This window comes from Oncorhynchus masou, chromosome 6, assembly GCF_036934945.1.
Source record: "Oncorhynchus masou masou isolate Uvic2021 chromosome 6, UVic_Omas_1.1, whole genome shotgun sequence".
NCBI lineage: Eukaryota > Metazoa > Chordata > Actinopteri > Salmoniformes > Salmonidae > Oncorhynchus > Oncorhynchus masou.
Genome location: NC_088217.1, coordinates 35,628,269 through 35,648,050, shown reverse-complemented (window position 1 = coordinate 35,648,050; position 19,782 = coordinate 35,628,269). Strand labels below are relative to the sequence as shown.

Below are 19,782 nucleotides of genomic sequence, written 5' to 3'. Positions count from 1 at the left end.
ACTGACTGCACAGCTGTGGTAAAGGGGGAGTGCACGGTACACACACAAACACACACATATTCGCATGCATGCAAGCACATACACACACACGCATCCACACACACACACAAGCACACACACGCACACACACACAAGCACACAAAAACACATCTAACTGACTGGGGGATCTAACTCTATTGTAGAGTTGACAGATGGTCTTTAGATGGTGCTCAGTTAATGATTAGCTATGTCATCACTTAATCAGAGTACCATTAATCTGTCACACACACACACACACACACACACACACACACACACACACACACACACACACACACACACACACACACACACACACACACACACACACACACACACACACACACACACACACACACACACACACACACAGGGTTGGTAGGGTCATTCACTGCCTACATTTACCATGGCACAGTCAGTTCAAACAGGTACATGCTGTCCATTTTATACAAACCACAGCTTTCTTCTAAACTCTAGGGAGTCAAGGTCTGATTTGTAAAGCCAATGTTAGAGCCATTTTGTATGTTAAACCAAATGTGTATAGAAGTTTTTTTGGTGATTTATTATCCTATAGAAATTGTATGAAAACTGTTTTATTTATGTGGAATCTCCCTTTAATGGTTATTTCTACACCAAGTAGCCAAGTGTGAGTTTGCTGTTTGAGGTGTATTTAAAGGCTTTGAGATAGTGTCACTAACATGTGATAGGAGCCTGCTGCTAGAAAGATGCGTCAAATAATCGTAGTGGCGTCAAATAATGTCCCCAACATACTAATAGGCCACTTCCTTTACACACCTTTACAAGGACTGTTTCAATGCGTTTCCAAGAAAAAGCATGACATGTAATTTATTGGTTGAGTCAAACCTCATATTTATTGTAATCAGAAAATGTCTAGGTTTTCACAGTTCCTTTGTTGGTAAGTGTTAATGATGGCAAACAAAAGGCACAACAATTATTATGGTAAAAAGGATGAACTAAACAGCAAATCCAATTATATAAATCCAAACAATATAAACAACAGGATACGGTATAACCACTTACTAACAAAGGACCTGTGTAACAAACTTGGACACTTTGTGAGTACAATAAATATGATGTTTGAGCAAATACATTTTCTTGGAAATGCCTTGATGCAGTCCTTGTAAACAGAGGCACCATGCCCATAGGGGCCACAGAGGCACGTACCCTCTCGGCTCTGTCCTGTTTAAATAATAATAATAATTTTAGTTGTTGCTTCTCTGTAATACTACTGGCCACCTAGCAATTTTATGAATTTAGCCAGCCCAGATAGGTTCCCAACCTCATAACTAGCTACCAAGAAGCCATTTTAGGCTATTAATCAAGTTAGAGTAGCTAACTTGTCTTACTATCTTAGACTTTAGAAATGCAAGCAATAACTAAATATAGTGAATTAGATTCACATTCCATTCAATCTTTTACCCAGATTTTAGCAGTGTGACGACCCACCCACTCTGTCTGCCGAATTATTTCTCTTTGCTGTTTTCCTTAATAGGATGTCGGTGGGCAGAGCCACGAAGGTTGTCAGCAAAATGGGACACACCTGGGCTCTAGTGTGTCCCAGGGATTCATTTAGGAGACTCTCTCCACATAGACGCAATGTATTTTTGGTTGTGGTATTTTGCACCTCTCAACACCCCTCACCATCTATGCACGCATCCATTCACTTGCACTACAGATTACTAACTACACACACCATTGTTAATTGTATAAAGTTTAGTTAATAAATATATTTTTGTTATTCCTTGATCTCTGCGTTGTCTCCCTTTTTATTACGGGCTACGAGCCGGTTCGTGACAGCAGAGATGCAGAGAAGCATATTTAGTTCCTTTAAAAAATGAATCAACAATCAGGAGAATACAGACAGCGCAATATTTATGCTGAAAAATCGATGAGGGGTGGGGGGGTTCTAAGCTGACATATGGAATTGTTTTAAGGTCATATTATATGTAACTTAGCTCTTTCGTTCAGAATTTTAGGACCCCCTTTAGTATAAAAAATATATATACAGTACCAGCCAAAAGGATTTTCCTTTATTTTTTACTATTTTCTACATTTTAGATTAATAGTGAAGACATCAAAACTATTAAATAACACATATGGAGTCATGTAGTAACCAGAAAAGGATATATTTAGTAGTAACCAAATCAAAATATATCTTACCTTGGGGGGGGGGGGTACTGTCACGCCCTGGCCATAGTTTACTTTGTATGTTTCTATGTTTTGGTTGGTCAGGGTGTGATCTGAGTGGGCATTCTATGTTGGATGTCTTGCTTGTCTATTTCTATGTCTGGCCTGATATGGTTCTCAATCAGAGGCAGGTGTTAGTCATTGTCTCTGATTGGGAACCATAATTAGGTAGCCTGGGTTTCACTGTGTGTTTGTGGGTGATTGTTCCTGTCTCTGTGTTTTGCACCAGATAGGGCTGTTTAGGTTTTCGCACATTTGTTATTTTGTTAGTTTATTTCGTGTATAGTCTCTCTATTAAAATAAAATGAATCACAACTACGCTGCATTTTGGTCCGCTCCTCCTTCCCACAACGAAAGCCGTGACAAGTCTATCCTATTGTGTATCAAGGCATGCTAATGTTATACAAAGCATCTGCCAAGCTATGTTGGCCATCTGGACCTTAAAGAGCTCTGGACTTTTATAGGGACCCCTTTTCACTAGTTCCTCTGTATGCCTTTATGTCCTGTGCCCTCCCTCTTACCCCATGGATAGCCCATGCTCTCTTTCCAACTCTCTTTCTTACTCTTCTTTAACACACTCTGCCATTTCAACTTGAACTAACTTCTTCCTCCCTTTTCCTTCTGTCTGTCTCATTTACTTTTCTCCTATCTATCCTGAACCTGCCAGAATGGGGATCCCACCTCACCCACACATTCTGCTTCAGAAGGGCTCCAACCTGCACTGCTTCATCTCCATCTCCCTCTCTTTCCATTTCTTACCCCCCTCTACCCCTCCCTTTGTTTTCTTGTTGGTTTCAGTGATTTAAGTGTAATGACATTTATGAGCTTCATTCAGTTCAGTCCTAGTCTCATGTCTCTCGCATGCCACATGTGCTGATTTAAGGCCGCTCCTATAGGAGAGTCCCAGTACAGGATCAGTGATCTAGATGGACAAGGAAAGGAAGCAAGTTAAAGACATTCTCCGGTACTTTGTATACTTTTTAGCTTGTAGTTCTGAAAGTAGCACTCACGAGCCAAAAGTGGTCCCTGAAAATTGGTACTACATCACATACATATCAAGATTTCAGTACCACGTCATTGTTATTGTTCTCGCTCTCTGCTGTCTGTGCATCATGGGGCCTCTTGCTAGCTGTCACTCAAATGGTGAGGGGCTGAAGCTCATTGGTTGAACTCAAATTGCTAGGTGGTGAGGGGCTGAAGCTCATTGGTTGAACTCAAATTGCTAGGGGGCTGGCCCTTATGGGAAAATGTAGGGAAAATGGCTTAGGACAGCTTCCAGAAAAACAGTTGCTTTAAAATTTAGGATTTTGTGGTTAATTGAGGTAAGACAATAATTCTGCTCATACTGTAGATTATGCATGTATTAACACACCCAGTCCACAGAGGGAGTTTTGAAAAATGCTTAGAAGTCGCTAAAGTTCCAGAGTGTCTGTAACGTTTGTTATTGGAAGGATTGGACCAAGGTGCAGCGTGGAAGATGAACGTGCAGCTGTGTAGGGCTAACAAGCAACAATACAAAATCAAGATCCCACAAACAGGTGGGAAAAGGCTGCCTAAATATGATCCCCAATCAGAGACAACGGTAGACTGCTGCCACTGATTGGGAACCATACCAGGACAACATAGAAATAGAAAAAACTAGACTACCCACCCTAGTCACACCCTGACCTAACCAAAATAGAGAAATAAAAGGTTCTCTAAGGTCAGGACGTGACAGTATCTTTAGGGCAGAAGGGACACAATCAACAAGTTCCCTCTCACACACACCTTCAACACACTGTGTAAGAATCTCCGACCTTGAATGACACAGTTTGCTGAAACACGGAGGGCATCAGAATGCGGTTGGTGTCCTGGAGTGAGTGTGTGTGTATTAGGATGTGTGTTTGGGCATTGGCACTCTCCTAGGTTTGGGTCAGTGCACAGATATAGGGGCTCTGACTGAGGGAGGGGGAGAGAGGGGAGTGAGAGGGCAGCTATAGGGTCATTGTAACAACTAATAATAAAATAATAAGCATGTGGTCGTGGGAGGGAGCCTGTGATTTTGTGTGTGTGTGTGGTCTGGGTAAGTGACCACGTGAGTGTTTGTGCATATCTTGAACTATTGTTGAACTCAGTGGGCCATATGTTAGTGAACACAAAGACTTAACTCAAACCCATTTAATAGACAGCAATAGTAATGGCGTCTTTTTGTAAGCACTAACGGAAGCTAACTCTACCATGGCTTGGTGTTCAAAGCCTATGGAGAAATGAATGGGGTTTTTGGAGTTTTTATTTTTGATAAACACCGAAAATAAGGTCTGTCGTATACACAGGTTTAGGAGATCTTATACAGTACATTTTGTTCTAATTTATGAGGTAATCTCTATCAGTAAATTTTGAAGCATTTATGACATCAAAACAAGCACATAAAGCACACAAAGGCTTCATATTTCATTAAGGTCATGTTAACTGACTGATATTATCTCATAGAACACAACTTTTATAAGAATCCCTAAGCCTGTGTTAACCTTAGACCTTATTTTGGGCGTTTTTCCAAAAACCATACAAAAAAACACATTTATTTCCCCGCAGGCTTTGACCAACGAGCCATGGCTAACTCATTTACATTTTTTAGGACTAGCAGCTAGCGAGCTCTATACTGTTAACCCTTACCCTAACTCCACCCCTTAAAGGTGAATAACAGGCCACATCCAACTACAGCTTCCATATTCTGCTCTTCAGACACACACACACACACACTGCTCTGTTCTTCTTTCCCCGACTCTTCTCCATCCCCATGCCCCCCTTCTTCTACTCCCTCTCCTCCACCCCTTCCTCCATTATTACCTCTTCGTTTGTCTTCCGTCCTTTCATTTGCAGCCCAGGCCTTTTCACCTTAAACAGACAGCAGCTGTGTGGTGAGGGCTTAGAGCCACTGCAGGCCTGAATGGACTGTTACTCTCCACTGGATTGGACAAAGCTGTGCTTCCCCAGCAACACATCAGCTACAAATTAGCCTGTAGGCTCTGGGTCCTGCAGGGGGAGAGACCTGTGTGTGTGTGTGTGTGTGTGTGTGTGTGTGTGTGTGTGTGTGTGTGTGTGTGTGTGTGTGTGTGTGTGTGTGTGTGTGTGTGTGTGTGTGTGTGTGTGTGCGTGCGTGCGTGTGTGTGTGCGTGTGTTTCCAGGCTGGGGGATCCTTTCATGTCTACCAACACTGATAGGGTGGGGGCTAAGGGGAGGGGCTAGAAGTTGTTTTGGGACCACTGGCCTGGTACAGTATGAGTGACAGCTGGGAGTCAACAGGTTTAAACCCCCCAGCTTCTCTCTGACAGATAATGGTTAACAGGCTGAAGGGGGTTTGCCCTTCCCTGTGGGTGGCATGGTGCGTGTGTTTGTACATGTGTGTTTGTTTGTGTGTGTGTGTTTGTGTGTGCATGTTTGTGTACATGCATTTGGGGGTGTGTGTGGGGGGTGTCTGTGTTCTGAACTGTAGCCCATCCCTGTACAGTAATGTGATCATCTTCTCAGAAAGAGCCCTGAGGCTGGGAATTACTGTCTGAATCTCCTTCGCTAGCACTATGGGACACCTCCCTCCTTCTTCTCTCTCTCTTTTTCCCACTTGCCTCTTTCTTTCTTTTTTCTTTCTTTTTTTCTTTACCCCTTTATTTCTTTATTTCTTTCTTTCTTTCAGCGGACAACTCTCACCTCATTACCCCTTGAGAGAATCATTCATGATGGGACATGCATTGCACTGTAATTCTACCGAACTAAGTCACGAACTGATTAACCATGATTAACCATGTTAGCTGCCATTGGATATAATGGTGATTTTACTTGCAGATCTGTGATCTCACTTAGCTCTCAGTCAGACCTTTCCCATGTCAGAGATGAAAGGAATTGCTCTGAATGTCTAGTTCAGTAAACTCCCCACATCCAGGTAAAGAGAGAGACAGAGAGACTGAGGGATGGAGTTAGACAGAGAAAGGTAGATGTAGCTACTGCATGTCTTCACTTGTCCGTATAAAATAGGTCATCCGTTTATCTTGTCTTCGTGTGAGTGTGTGCTTGAGTTGGTGTGTGTATTTGAACATGGGTGGGTGTGTGAGGGTCTATGTCTATGTGTGTGTGTGTTCCTCTCTCTGAGATGCCAGATAGCAGAGTGTCTGTGATTATCAGGGGATGTAATACTGTAGATGTAGCCCACTGTAGCCCGGACCAGACCTCTGACATCACCCACTAGATGGCTTGCCAGACACAACAACAGTAAACAACACTACAGTAAACAGGCCAGGCGGACAGATGTCCTGATCACTGAAGGGAGGTCACAAAACAGAAACAACTCCATATTTCAGTCATTTAGCAGACACTCTTATCCAATTAGGGTCAAGTACCTTGTTCAAGGACACATCAACAGATTGTTCACCTAGTTGGCTCAAGGATTTGAACCAGTGGCCTTTCAATTTACTGGCCCAATGCGCTTAACCACTAGGCTAATTCCTATAAAAAGATAAACAGGATGGATTTGCTATAACTGACTCCAGACTCTTAATAAACCCATATTCAACTTCAACTTCTTTTACAAAGCAGAAAAATATAAAAAATGTGATCAAAGCATGTCTAACGTCACATTGAATCTGAAACTGAAATTGAGCTGTAGAAAAGGAACTCCATACTTTTAGAAGTAAAGACAAAGCAAGTGTCGCTGAGTCAAGGAACAATGAATGACTTTACCGCAGCCAGGTGACTCACCTCCCACAGACTTGTATATTAGTTACAGCCGGTGTGTTCTTGTGTGTGTAAGGTGTGCCTCTCTCTTATCTTATGACCCTAGCACAATAGGGAATTTTTTTCCTGGTAAGGTTCATTCCATAGGTAGGATGTTACAGCAAACACATTAAGGCTGAAATTAGAGTAGGTTGTGTGAGTGAGTGAGTGTGTGTGTGTGTGTGCACTCATGCACATGCATGTTGTAGCTGTCAGGTATGTGATGAGTAGACATGAGGGTGAGGAAAGGTATTTCCGCTCAGAGGTGCTTGGTGTCCTCTGGGATTCACTGGGAGTGGGAGAATGTGTGTCTTACGTTTAGCTGAAATAACGTGTTAAGTTTAGCTGAAAGTGTGTGTGTGTGTGTGTGTGTGTGTGTGTGTGTGTGTGTGTGTGTGTGTGTGTGTGTGTGTGTGTGTGTGTGTGTGTGTGTGTGTGTGTGTGTTGATTGGGTGACAGTGAGTGTTGGCATGTGTCTCTCTGATGTGTTTGGTTATCAGGTGACCTGTCAGATTGTCGCACCCTGAGTAGAAGTGACTAATACACAGGTTGTAGCACTGAAACAAAAAACCTCATGACTCAATTAGCTCTATTCTCTTTCTTTGAATGGAGGGACACCATCTCTGTGTGTCACACATTTAGTGAATAGGACACTATGAGATCCAGGTCTGTTATCCAATACACAACACACATGCGCATCATGCCCATAGGGGGCACAGGGGCTCGTGCCATCTTGGATTTTTCCTGTTTAAAAATGTTGTTGTTGTTTCTCTGTAATACTACTAGCCACCTCGCAATTTTATGAAGTTGGTTTTAGCCCAGATAGGTTCCCAATCTCCCAACCTCATAAGTAACTACTACGAACCTTTTACAAAGATTTTAGCAGAGATGCAGGGAAGCACATTTAATTGATTTAATAAGAACCATCAGTCAGGAGGATACAGACAACTCAAGAGGTATATTTAGACATGCAGAAAAATATACATATACAGTACCAGTCAAAAGTTTGGACACATCTACTCATTCAAGGGCTTTCTTTATTTTTACTATTTTCTACATTGTAGAATAATAGTGAAGACATCAAAACTATGAAATAACACACATGGAATCATGTAGAAACCAAAAAAGTGTTAAACAAATCAGAATATATATTTTTTCCCCCATAGAATTAAGCCTAATGAGTATAGCTCTAATTGCAGAAAAAAGCTGTTCCCCCCCCAGCCACCCACACCTACTTTGTGTCCCCTCAAATTGCTGGGTGCATGACGCCAATGCACACACACACACACACAGACAGTATACACACACAGTTAGCTCTGCGCGGGTGGAGCCTAATCGTGTCTTGAAGGATTTCACCGTCCGAGTCCTGGCGTGCACAACACAACACAACACACACACTTTGCTGTTGAGGGAAATAGAAGTCTTCACGCAATGTGAAGACACGACTTGGATGCTAAAGATTTAATATACGACGAAACGTTAGAGCATTATAAGTGCTACGTGAGGTCGATGGTGTATTTTAATCTTATTAGATATATACCTGCGTTTAGTGGAAAGTTTGGGATCTCTCGCTCTAAGTGAATGAACTGGGAAAGCACTGTATTACAACTTGGATTAACAGGTTCTCTCCTCGCGCCCCGGGACATGTTTTAGCGGTGCTGGGTAGGAAATTATTTTATCATATAATTCGGTGGCAAAACAGCTTGTCCCCACCATGAAGCGCTCAAGAGGTACAGTAGCGACGCCATCTTTCCAGTCCTCTCCAAGGGCTGCGCGGCAGAGCGAGTGGCTGCGGAGCGCTCTGGCCCACCATCACTGTCCCGACCCCGGCGTGGAGAACGAAATAGTGGTCCTGGCCACGGGGATTGACCAGTACCTCCAGGAGGTGTTTCACCACTTAGTATACCCCAAACAAGACGACGTGGTCTCGGCAGAGGATTTCACTGTGCTTTGCTCAGTGCTGGGGCTTACCAGAGAGGAAAGTGAGACAAGGGATGGAGAGAAGGAAGAGGACGGAGATGATGAGGAGGGTCAAGGTATTTGCTCGGGGCTCCCTCGCGAGCTGGCCTTTAGGGACTTCCATTCGCGGCTATGCGGTTATTTCCGCGTCCGAGAGCGCGATGCAACTGGGGTCATGCGCCTCCCAGTTACAGAGGAGACCGAGCACATTGAGCGCGAGATCCGGCTTCGGTGGCCGCAGGTCAGGCGACGGAAATGTGTCAGTTTCGACCTCACAAGAGAACAAACCGGGAGGAGGCCCGCGCACAACCGTGACACGGGTTCATCAGAACTACATCATAAAACAGGTAAGCAATTGGCTATAGCATATGAACTGGACTCTAAAATGTCTGAACTGTTATGGTTGCAGGTTCAAACTGCTGTGCTCCAGCTGCCCACACCCCTCAATTGCTCCACTGTCTGCTGAGCTCACTCATTAGGAAGGATTCCTCATGTGTTATCTCCAATTGAGGATACTAACACCATTCCTTATAGACAATCCTCATCTCTCCCACCTCTAGGCCAGACAGAAACCGAGTGTGTGGCTCTGAGGGAGCTGGTTGAGGACCTGCGCTCTGCGCTACAGGGCAGCGATGCTCGCTGCCTGGCTCTGGAAGTTGCATTACAACGACAGAGGGGCCCAGCCAGGCTTACCATGCACCACTCCAATGTAGCGAGTTCAAACACACATACACCCTCAAACATACCAATTCCAAATGCCCAGGGACGCGAGAGGGGTGCACCTAACCCCCCAAAAGAAGGGATCCCAAATCCCCAGGGCCGAGGGTGCGGGGTGGGGGAAGAGAGGGTAGCAGGGAGACGGGGCTCCAAAGACCCTATCCTCAGGGAGCTGCAGCTGATTCGCTCCTCACGTGACGGACAGCTGGAGGAGGCAATCAGGTTCAACCAGCGGCTGGAGGAGGAGCTTGGCTGGGCATATGGTGAGGCTCGCAGGCTGGAGGGGGTGGAATCTCGCCTACGGCAGGAGAATGCTGAGATCAGGTTGGTTTTGGTTGACTGAGTTTTTTTGTTGATTGGTTGATTGATTAATGGAATGGCTGGTTGATTGGTTTGTTGACTGACTGATTGATTGTTTGATTGACAGGCGGAGAACAGAAGAGGCGAGGGAGGCTCTCAGAGAGGGTCTCAAGAAGGTGAGACTGATCCAGAAACAGGCTCAGAACGTCCCTCAGCTCCAGAGCAGAGTCACACAGCTGGAAACAGACATTCAAGAGTACAGGTAGATTATACAACACCCCCGTCCCCAAGTCTAGGCCTGGAGGTCCACCACACTGGCACATAGGGGGGTGAATAAATGGGATTAAGTTTGGTTAATATTGAACTCTATATCAGCAACAACGTAGCAACAACCCAGCATAGGTTCTGTCCTCTACACTGCTGATATAGTATATTAACCAAATAAACGGCAAAGTATTATTAATTGAGGACACATTTATGACTGTTGAAATGTAAGGTAGTCATTAGTGGGGTAAGTCATTGGCCCTGCCTCTCTCTGGTAGTGGTATCTGCAATGGTTTAACAGCTTGGCTGACAGTGTGAAGCTGTAATGCTTTCACCACGAAACATAAGAGACCTTTACTACTGTAGTGTACACACTCACCAACGACACACACACATACATGAACGTGCAAAAACATAGTGACTGTCGTGAAGGGGGCACGACAAAGCCTGTTCCCCCTCAGGAAACTAAAAAGGGTCCTGAGATCCTCAAAAGGTTCTACAGCTGCAACGTTGAGAGCATCCTGACCGGCTGCATCACAGCCTGGCACGGCAATTGCTCGGCCTCCGACCGCAAGGCACTACAGAGGGTAGTGTGTACGGCCCAGTACATCACTGGGGCTAAGCTGCCTGCCATCCAGGACCTCTACACCAGGCGGTGTCAGAGGAAGGCCCTGAAAATGGTCAAATACCCCAGCCACCCCAGTCATAGACTGTTCTCTCTACGTGGTACCGGAGTGCCAAGTCTAGGACAAAAAGGCTTCTCAACAGTTTTTACCCCCAAGCCATAAGACCCCTGAACAGGTAACCAAATGGTTACCCGGACTATTTGCATTGTGCCCCCCCAACCCCTCTTTTACGCTACTGCTACTCTGTTTATCTTATATGCATAGTCACTTTAACTATACATTCATGTACATACTACCTCAATTGGCCCCACCAACCAGTGCTCCCACACATTGGCTAACTGGACTATCTGCATTGTGTCCCACCACCCACCACCCGCCAACCCCTCTTTTACATTACTGCTACTCTCTGTTTATCATATATGCATAGTCACTTTAACCATATCTACATGTACATACTACCTCAATCAGACTGACTAACCGGTGTCTGTATATAATATATCCCATTTAGCAGACGCTTTTGTCCAAAGCGACTTACAAGTCGGCTGGGGCCACTACTTTTACATATGGGTGGCCCTAGCGGGAATCGAACCCACGACGCTTGGCGTTGCAAGCGCCATGCTCTACCGACTGAGCCACACATGCTACTGTTATTTTCAAATGTCTTTTCACTGTTGTTTTATTTCTTTACTTACCTACACACACACACACCTTTTTCTTTCGCACTATTGGTTACAGCCTGTAAGTAAGCATTTCACTGTAAGGTCTACACCTGTTGTATTCTGTGCATGTGACAAATAAACTTTAAACAAATAAACTTGACTCATACTGTGCCTGACCTTTGACCTCTCAGATCACAGTGCACCTGCAGAGGAAGCCACGCCTCACCGCCTCGAGAGCCCATGGACGACACCTGCCTCCAGCGAGCAGTGGAGGGGAGAGCTGCCTCGGACGAGGAAGAGGAAGAGAGGGAGAGGAAGGAGGAGAGGGAGGAAGGACAGTGCTGCCTTTTGGAGGTGAAAAGGCTCATCAACAGACTGCACAACTGTGGTAAAGGGTGAGTGCAACACACACACACACACACATGCACACACACCTGTAGCTGACTCTCTTCTCCTCTCCAGGTGTCAGAATACAACAGCCCACCACTTGCTACTCTCCCAGAACCTCCTCCTTGACAACCAGAACAATCTCCATGGCAATGACCTCCTTATGATCCCCAGGGGGTGGGGCCGCAGAGGTCACACTTATCAGGAGGAGAGGGAGACCGAGTTAGAGAAGGTGAGAGAGAACTAGAGGGGTTCTTAGGGCCAATTCCATTTTTATTTAGCTCCCTCCAAAGAGAAAAAAAAAGTAAGACTTGGAATTGATCCTGGAACATATAGAGAACTAGTGGCCAGTGGGAGGCAGTTATAGATACATTTCCTTGTTTACCATATCTGAAGTATTTAGCAGATGGTGTCTGTGAGAGTACTTTAGATACAACTAATACTGTTTTAGCTCTATTCAAGCAGACTAATGGAAACCTGTCTGGCACAGCTCACTATCCATTTTCTTTATTGTGTATATATTATTTCTTCATTGACTGACTTCTGCTTTTTCTCTCTCTCTCAATTAATTTCCATTCAATTTGCTTTATTTGCATGATGTCAAAATGTACATATACTGCCAAAGCTTACTTTGGAGATTTACAATATTACCATTCTCTCGCTCTCACTCTCTCGTTCTCTCTCTCTCTCGCGCACGCGCACTGTCAGAGGCATGAGGAGGTGGAGGGGTTGAGGTTGGAGGTTCAGATGGTGGAGACCGAGAGAGTACGTCTGTCACTCTTGGAGGAGAAACTGACAGACACACTAACACTGCTACTGCAGCTACGCATCAAGGTACACATATACTGTATACACAAGCAAGAACAGTAAACACACAGGTCCTCGGAACATTCTGATTGTTTGTTATACCAGCCTTTCTAGTTTTGTAGTGCCACCTAGTGGTATAGTGTGTGTAAAGACCTGTGTATGAGTCGAGCATTTCCCACCCTGACATTTCTCTCTCATCTTCTCTGGGCAGGGTGTCTCTCATAGGTCTCTGGGGAAGATGCTGATGGACACTCTGGATGTCTGCAGAAAGAGTGGACATAGCCCATCCCATGTGCTGCAGGTGGTCAATTCCTTCTGTGCCCAGCTTTCGTCCAATGAGCTGCTGCGAGATGGGGTAGGAGGGGAAGGTGGCGGGGTAGGTGAAGAGGCACGAGTATCTGTGTCTACAAGCCAGAGACCCTCAAGCACTGCCAACCCCCCTACTCATCTCCTGTTTAGGCAACACACAACCCTCTCTTCTCCCCAACTCCCCTCCATGAACACTACATAACTGGTTTACAGCTACAGTACACTCCTAAACCACCTCCTGATTATGCTACAATACCACGTCCTCTTGTATACCACGTCCTCTTATAAAGGGAAAGGTAAAGGGGGGTACCTCGTCAGTTGTCCAACGGGATGTATTCAACTGAAATGTTTCTTCCACATTTAACCCAACCCCCTCTGAATCAGAGAGGTGCGGGGGGCTGCTTTAATCGACATCTTCGGCATATACCACTTCCTCAGGAGTAGGCCTAGCTATGACTGTGTATATGAGAGGTAGATACTACAGGTTCATCTCCATTGCTCTGCGGCTATAACAGTCTCTGTCTGTGTACTGCTATATGTACACAGCACATTTAGCCTTTCACCTCTGTATATCTATTCTGTTGTGTTTGTTACTGACATGGCACTTATGACACGATCATGATTATTTATGCACATTTATGTATTCATATTTATACTAATGGGACAAGTTTGATTAGCTATGTATTATGTTTTTGTCTTTCTGTGTCATTTGACATGTTTTGTTAGTTTAGTTTAAAGCTTTGTAGAGGAGCACAATAGTGTGATGACTGTGTATGTATGTCTTCTGATTGTACCTTAGATACACTGCTTACTCTACATCAGGTACAGTACTTTATACTCTATTCATTATTTATCAAATCTCTCATTGAGATGACACATCTTTTCACATGAGGGACCCGGGAGACCTGATTTATAAACATGTAACATTCTAATTATTGCAGTTATTGTAGAGGACAATTAATACATTAATTAATAAAACCTCATAAAATGTGCATATAGTAGTATACTATGTGTTTTTCTTCTCTATACAAATGCATATCTACTGTGGTTGATTATAGGGACTCACAACAGGTGTCTTCACAACATTCAGCTGCCACATTGTACTTAGAAATGTCTGAGCTCTGAGCTCATATTGAGCACTATCTCTCATATGACTGTGAGAACCAGGACTCAGGGTGTATGTGTGTGTCTTTGTTTGTGAAACAGCTGAAAGCACCAAACGTGAGTGTGTCAGCGAAAGAGAGAGGTATAAAGCTACTCTGACCTGTGTATGATATCTGAGCAAGGCCACTCATTGCCCCATATCCATGATACATTGAATCCTCAGAAAGGCATAACCGCACCTGACACACACACACATACTTGACGTCCAGCTCTTAGGTTATCTTAATTCAGGTATAGCCCTCCATACAATCACACACAGAGTGACTCACAGAAGACTACAGCAATACAGAAGAGTGGTACAAAATAATATAGTCCTTTATTTCCAGCAATTTATAAAGTCCTGCAGATTGTGAACCCCACTACAGTTACAGGGTTACAGAGGGGGACAGCAGGGGGAGCACACAGTTCCAAATAAAGTGTATGTGTGTGTGTGTTTTTGTGTGTGTAACCAATATATCTGTATGGACATTTTGTGCTGGTAGTGTGTGTGTGTGTGTGTGTCTGGGAGGTGAGGGTTGAGGAATGTGGTTATAGAGAAATGATCCATCCGTTATACCTCTGTGTTGTCTGACCACTCGTCTGTTCTAGTCAGAGCCTTCTGTTTACAATATCCATCTATTCATTTATGTTCTCAATTGAAGGTTCTGGCCTTAGTGATTCCCAAACACTGCAGCCATTGCAACCATGCAGTCTCTTTCATAGACTATTTATTCATTCATTACATCACAACATCAAATCAAGGTATGTCAGTTATTAATAAAAGCTAATTAGAGAGATTCTACTCTGTGGTGAGCCTAGCTCCTGATTGGTTACTATGTGTTGAGCTTGGTTCCTGATAGGTTAAGGCCTTCTATGTTTGGGTCCCTGCCCGAGGGCAGGGGATGTAAGGTGTGTGAGGTTCATGAGATATTAGGCACCCACACTGTTGTTTGTTAGCCTAGGCGCTAATCTACCGCGGCAGCGCTGAAGCTCTACTGGCTGGATACAACCCAAAAAAGGATGAACAAAAAAATAAAATGAGAAACAATTACAAAAACAGCGACAGAACCGAGACAAAATTAAATGAAAAATAAACACCTTATTTATAGAATAAATATAGTATATACAATTTGCTTTGTGTGCATCTAAAAATAAATAGAAAAAGCATTCCTTCCCCTGAAGAAGTATTCACAACCTCTTATCCGTACTGGGGCAGAACACTGGCACAGGTTCAGTAAGACAGCAGAGAGAACCCAGGTTCTAGATCCAGGGTTCCGCCTCAAGAATACAGGTTTTAGAATATAATTTTGGATACAGGCTCTAGAATCCAGAAGGTATGTAATTCTATCATGGACACAGATTCTAGAATCAAGAAAACGCAGGTTCTACATTAGAATCTTGGATACAGGTTCTATAATCTAGATGAAGCTAATAGTGAACAGCCTCTATCACTATAGGCACTGTCTCATATTCACTCATATGACAATGTTGCCCTCTGGTGCCTATGTGTGTATATTACAGTACTTTCCAACAGTGACACTGAACCCCACTGGGGCTCTCAATCATAAACATGACATAATCATTCTCTAACACATAAGATCACAGAAGGATTAAGAAAAATTATGAACTTAAAGAATACATCTAATAACGGACACAACTTCCACTTTGTAAATTGTGTCAAACCTAAGAAGGATACATAATCTTTTAAAGAGAAGGAAACTTAACTCATAATGCACACGTTTTGAATATTCATGTTATGTGCCCTGCACATGCACTCTGCTGGCCCCTTAAAACAACATATAAATTGAACACCAGATAACAAAGCATCAGATGATAACACATGCATTTCACCATCAAGCTGGGCTCTGCTGCTTACAAGAATTAGAGCGTCTATACTGACAGTATGTTAATGTGGGTAGGATAGGAGGCCATTTTGAAGCATGGCGTCTGTGGCAGATATTGTAGGTCAGCTGCACAGTGTGTATGTACAATGCACAACAGACATTAAGGAAGTGTGGTAGTCAGCATGGACAGGCCTTGAGTTGCTTCAACTCAAGAAGATCGCTGATGTTGTTTGTACCATTTGAGAAAGCTTGAGAGAGCGAGAGACAGAAAGAGCGAGCAAGATGTTTGCATGATATTCCTAAGCAGGCAATATTGGTTTGACAATTCCTCCCTCAACATCCTGTCTTTCCTCACTAACTAATGAAGCCCATTAAAGCCTTCTAATCAGAACACACCAAACAGCATTAGGCAGCAGCGTGATCAAGTGGATAACTTTCCCCACCCTTTAACATATGCTCCCTTAACATAAGTCCTTGCACTAGATAGGATGTCACCTGGAATGGCATCTGTCTCAAGCGCTCTGTCCCTACGCTCTCTGACCTCCCAGTAAAGCCACTCTAACCTCAGTGAATCCAACGATAAGCAGAGTTTTGTGTGTGTGTGTAACCAACAGGCTGCCACAAACAGATGGCCAGCCTGACAAACAAAGCACAATTTTCTGTCTAAGTGTTTGTGTGAAAACAAAGAAGAAATAAATGTAATTGAAGAAATGTCACAATCGTAGCCCTTTAGGAGGATTCAGGGGACAACAAGGAGGTGTTGAAACCTTGCTATTGAGTGTTGAGGCCTCAAGGACCACTAAGGACATGGTTGGCAAGAATTGGGGTTGACTTTAATTTAAAAAACAACCCTCCAACTGAGTGTGAAACATAATGTGGCACCTGACCGTACGGTCTGGCACCTCCTTGGTGGTGATCTATGAAACATAATGTGGTACCTGACTGTACGATCTGGCACCTCCTTGGTGACCTATGAAACATAATGTGGCACCTGACCGTACGATCTGGCACCTCCTTGGTGACCTATGAAACATAATTTGGCACCTGACTGTACGATCTGGCACCTCCCTGGTTACCCATGAAACATAATGAGGCACCTGACTGTACGATCTGGCACCTCCTTGGTGACCTATGAAACATAATGTAGCACCTGACTGTACCATCTGGCAGGACCTATGTCCATGGACTAGGTTGAGGTTGCCTCTTACCACTGATACAGGGTCAGTTATGTTTTCATCCCTCCCCAATGGTTAAGGTTAGGATTTGAAGAGGGTAAACTGATTCTAGATCTGTGCTTAAGGGCAACTTAAATCTTCCTGTTTCTTTTCAGGTTAGTGTTCAGTCATCCTTTAAAGGGTTGGGGGGTTGTTACCTAAGCGGATTCAGGTCTCTACATTCTGGTCCGAGCCCCTGTGGAGCTGCCCCCACTGAATCACTACTCTCAAGGCAAGGCAAATTGGAAGGGTCCCTTAAAAATGTAGTAATCTCTTTATACGTATAGCACTTGGTGATTAAGCATTCTAGGCTTGTGTGAGTTTTTTTTGCTGTCTGTCTGTCTTCATTTCAAGTCTTTAAGATTGAGCTCATCTTTACAAATGCTGCCAATGTGACTGGCCCAAGGGAGAATGTCCCCATTGAAAATAATGAGGATTCACCCACCCAATGGTAAAACAGATATAGATTCTTATCAAATTCACTATTAACAATAATAATCATAATCATCGTCATCATAATAACAATAAAAACAATAGTAGTAAAACTATTATTTAGTCAAATAAAGAAAAAAATGGCATAGTCTGTGACCCAGGGGGAGGGGTTTGGGGGGAGATTGGAGGTCAAGGGGTTGGGGTTGAGATCTGGGTCTGAAAGTGATTCAGTTGTTCCGATGTCCAGAGGGAGATACTGTACAGTTCAGTTGTTCAGGTTGTTTCCGGTGAGCCCGAATTGATGCTGTGTATGTATGCTGTCCAGGTGTGTGTTCAGTCTCCCACGTCAGTGTCTCTGTCTCCAATGAGCCAGAGGACATGGAAGCAGAGGGCCAGGAAGCCGGTCCCCAGCAGATCTCCCAGGGCCGTCAAGTAAGGAATAGAGAAGTTATCAGGGTTCATCCCCCTACTCCACATCCAGTGGACCATCCAGTCAGCCAGGTACAACAGGATCAACACCTAGAGACAGAGAGGGTGAGTGGTGAGGGGGGGTGAAGGTGTGCGGGCGTGTGAGTGTGTGTGTGTACCTGCAGTAATGCAGCAGCCATGTAGAAGGCTATGAAGATGGATGTTAGCGTGGTGTGTCCTCCCTGCATGGAGTTGATGGTGTAGAGGAAGACCAGGTGACCTGGAGCAACCAGGAGGAAGAGCACCCGTGCTGAACGAGAGTTCACATCTGGGAAAGAGAGAGAAATCAATTAAGTTAATATCAGTCAATATTGTACCTTTTTATGAAACTAATCAATACTCACTGGAACCAAAGAAGGAAGTGCAGGGGGTGGGGCATTTCCTGGGGTTGGGGTCAGGGTCTCCCATGGGGATACCATTCATGTGCAGATAGGTGGAGATTCTACTGGCCTGCACCGCTACCAGGTTACCTCCCACACCTGGCACACACACAATACAGCACACATATGAGACAGACATAGTGTACAGTGCATTCGCGAAAGCATTCAGACCCCTTTCATTTTTTCCACATTTTGTTACGTTAGAGCCTTATTCAAAAATTTATGAAATAAAACATTTCCTCATCTATCTACACACAATACCCCATAATGACAAAGTGAAAGGTAACAAGCCTATCTCTGACCTTTTTAACCCGTTTCTCCTCTCACGCTCTTCTAAATTTACATCAACAACATAGCTCAGGCAGTAGGAAGCTCTCTCATCCATTTATATGCAGATGATACAGTCTTATACTCAGCTGGCCCCTCTCCGGATGTTGTGTTAAACGCTCTACAACAAAACTTTTTTAGTGTCCAACAAGCTTTCTCTGCCCTTAACCTTGTTCTGAACACCTCTAAAACATGCTATGTTGTTGTCTTAGGTCTCTCTTTATGTAGTGTTGTGTTGTCTCTCTTGTAGTGATGTGTGTTTTGTCCTATATTTTAATTTAATTTATTTTTAATCCCAGCCCCCATCCCCGCAGGAGGCTTTTGCCTTTTGGTAGTCCGTCATTTTAAATAAGAATTTGTTCTTAACTGACTTGCCTAGTTACAGTAAATAAAGGTAAAATAAAATCATCCTTGATGAAAACCTGCTCCAGAGCACTAAGGACCTCAGACTGGGGGGAAGGTTCAGCTTCCAACAGGACAACGACCCTAAGCACACAGCAAAGACAACATAGGAGTGGCTTCTGGACAATTTTCTGAATGTCCTTGAGTGGCTCAGCCAAAGCCCGGACATGAACCCGATCGAACATCTCTGGAGAGACCTGAAAATACATGTGCAGCGACGTTCCCCATCCAACCTGACAGAGCTTGAGAGGATCTGCAGAGAAGAATAGGAGAAACTACCCAAATACAGGTGTGCCAAGCATGTAGCGTCATACCCAAGAAGACTCGAGGCTGCAATCGCTGCCAAAGGTGCTTCAACAACGTACTGAGTAAAGGTTCTGAATATTTATGTAAATGTTTTAAATGTTCAGTTTTCTTTTTGAAAAAAATTCTAGAAACGGTTTTTTGCTTTGTCATTATGGGGTATTGTCTGTAGAATAATGAGGATTATTATTTTTTAAATCAATTTTAGAGTAAGGATGTAACATAACAAAATGTGGAAAAAGTCAAGGGGTCTAAATACTTTCCAAATTCAC

General features: G+C 43.9%; 2 protein-coding genes across 2 annotated transcripts in view; one reads left to right on the top strand and one right to left on the bottom strand.

Annotated features, from left to right (window-relative positions):
• The first annotated feature begins 8,326 nt into the window (after positions 1-8,326).
• On the top strand, positions 8,327-13,991 carry si:ch211-112f3.4 (EF-hand and coiled-coil domain-containing protein 1). Its single transcript, XM_064968545.1, is given in 8 exon segments — positions 8,327-9,275; positions 9,489-9,969; positions 10,073-10,207; positions 11,686-11,889; positions 11,957-12,113; positions 12,590-12,715; positions 12,900-13,124; positions 13,126-13,991. Coding segments are annotated over 8 exon segments (1,983 nt in total). The 5' UTR covers positions 8,327-8,683; the 3' UTR covers positions 13,189-13,991.
• A 462-nt stretch (positions 13,992-14,453) lies between these two features.
• The window catches only part of LOC135541995 (solute carrier family 41 member 1-like), a 51,469-nt gene continuing 46,140 nt past the window's right edge, over positions 14,454-19,782 (bottom strand). The window contains exons 9-11 of the mRNA XM_064968544.1: positions 18,443-18,577; positions 18,218-18,366; positions 14,454-18,149 (exon numbers count right to left, since the gene is read on the bottom strand). Coding sequence (XP_064824616.1) covers positions 17,964-18,149; positions 18,218-18,366; positions 18,443-18,577 — 470 coding nt within the window. The 3' untranslated portion in view covers positions 14,454-17,963. The remainder of the gene's footprint in view (positions 18,150-18,217; positions 18,367-18,442; positions 18,578-19,782) is intronic.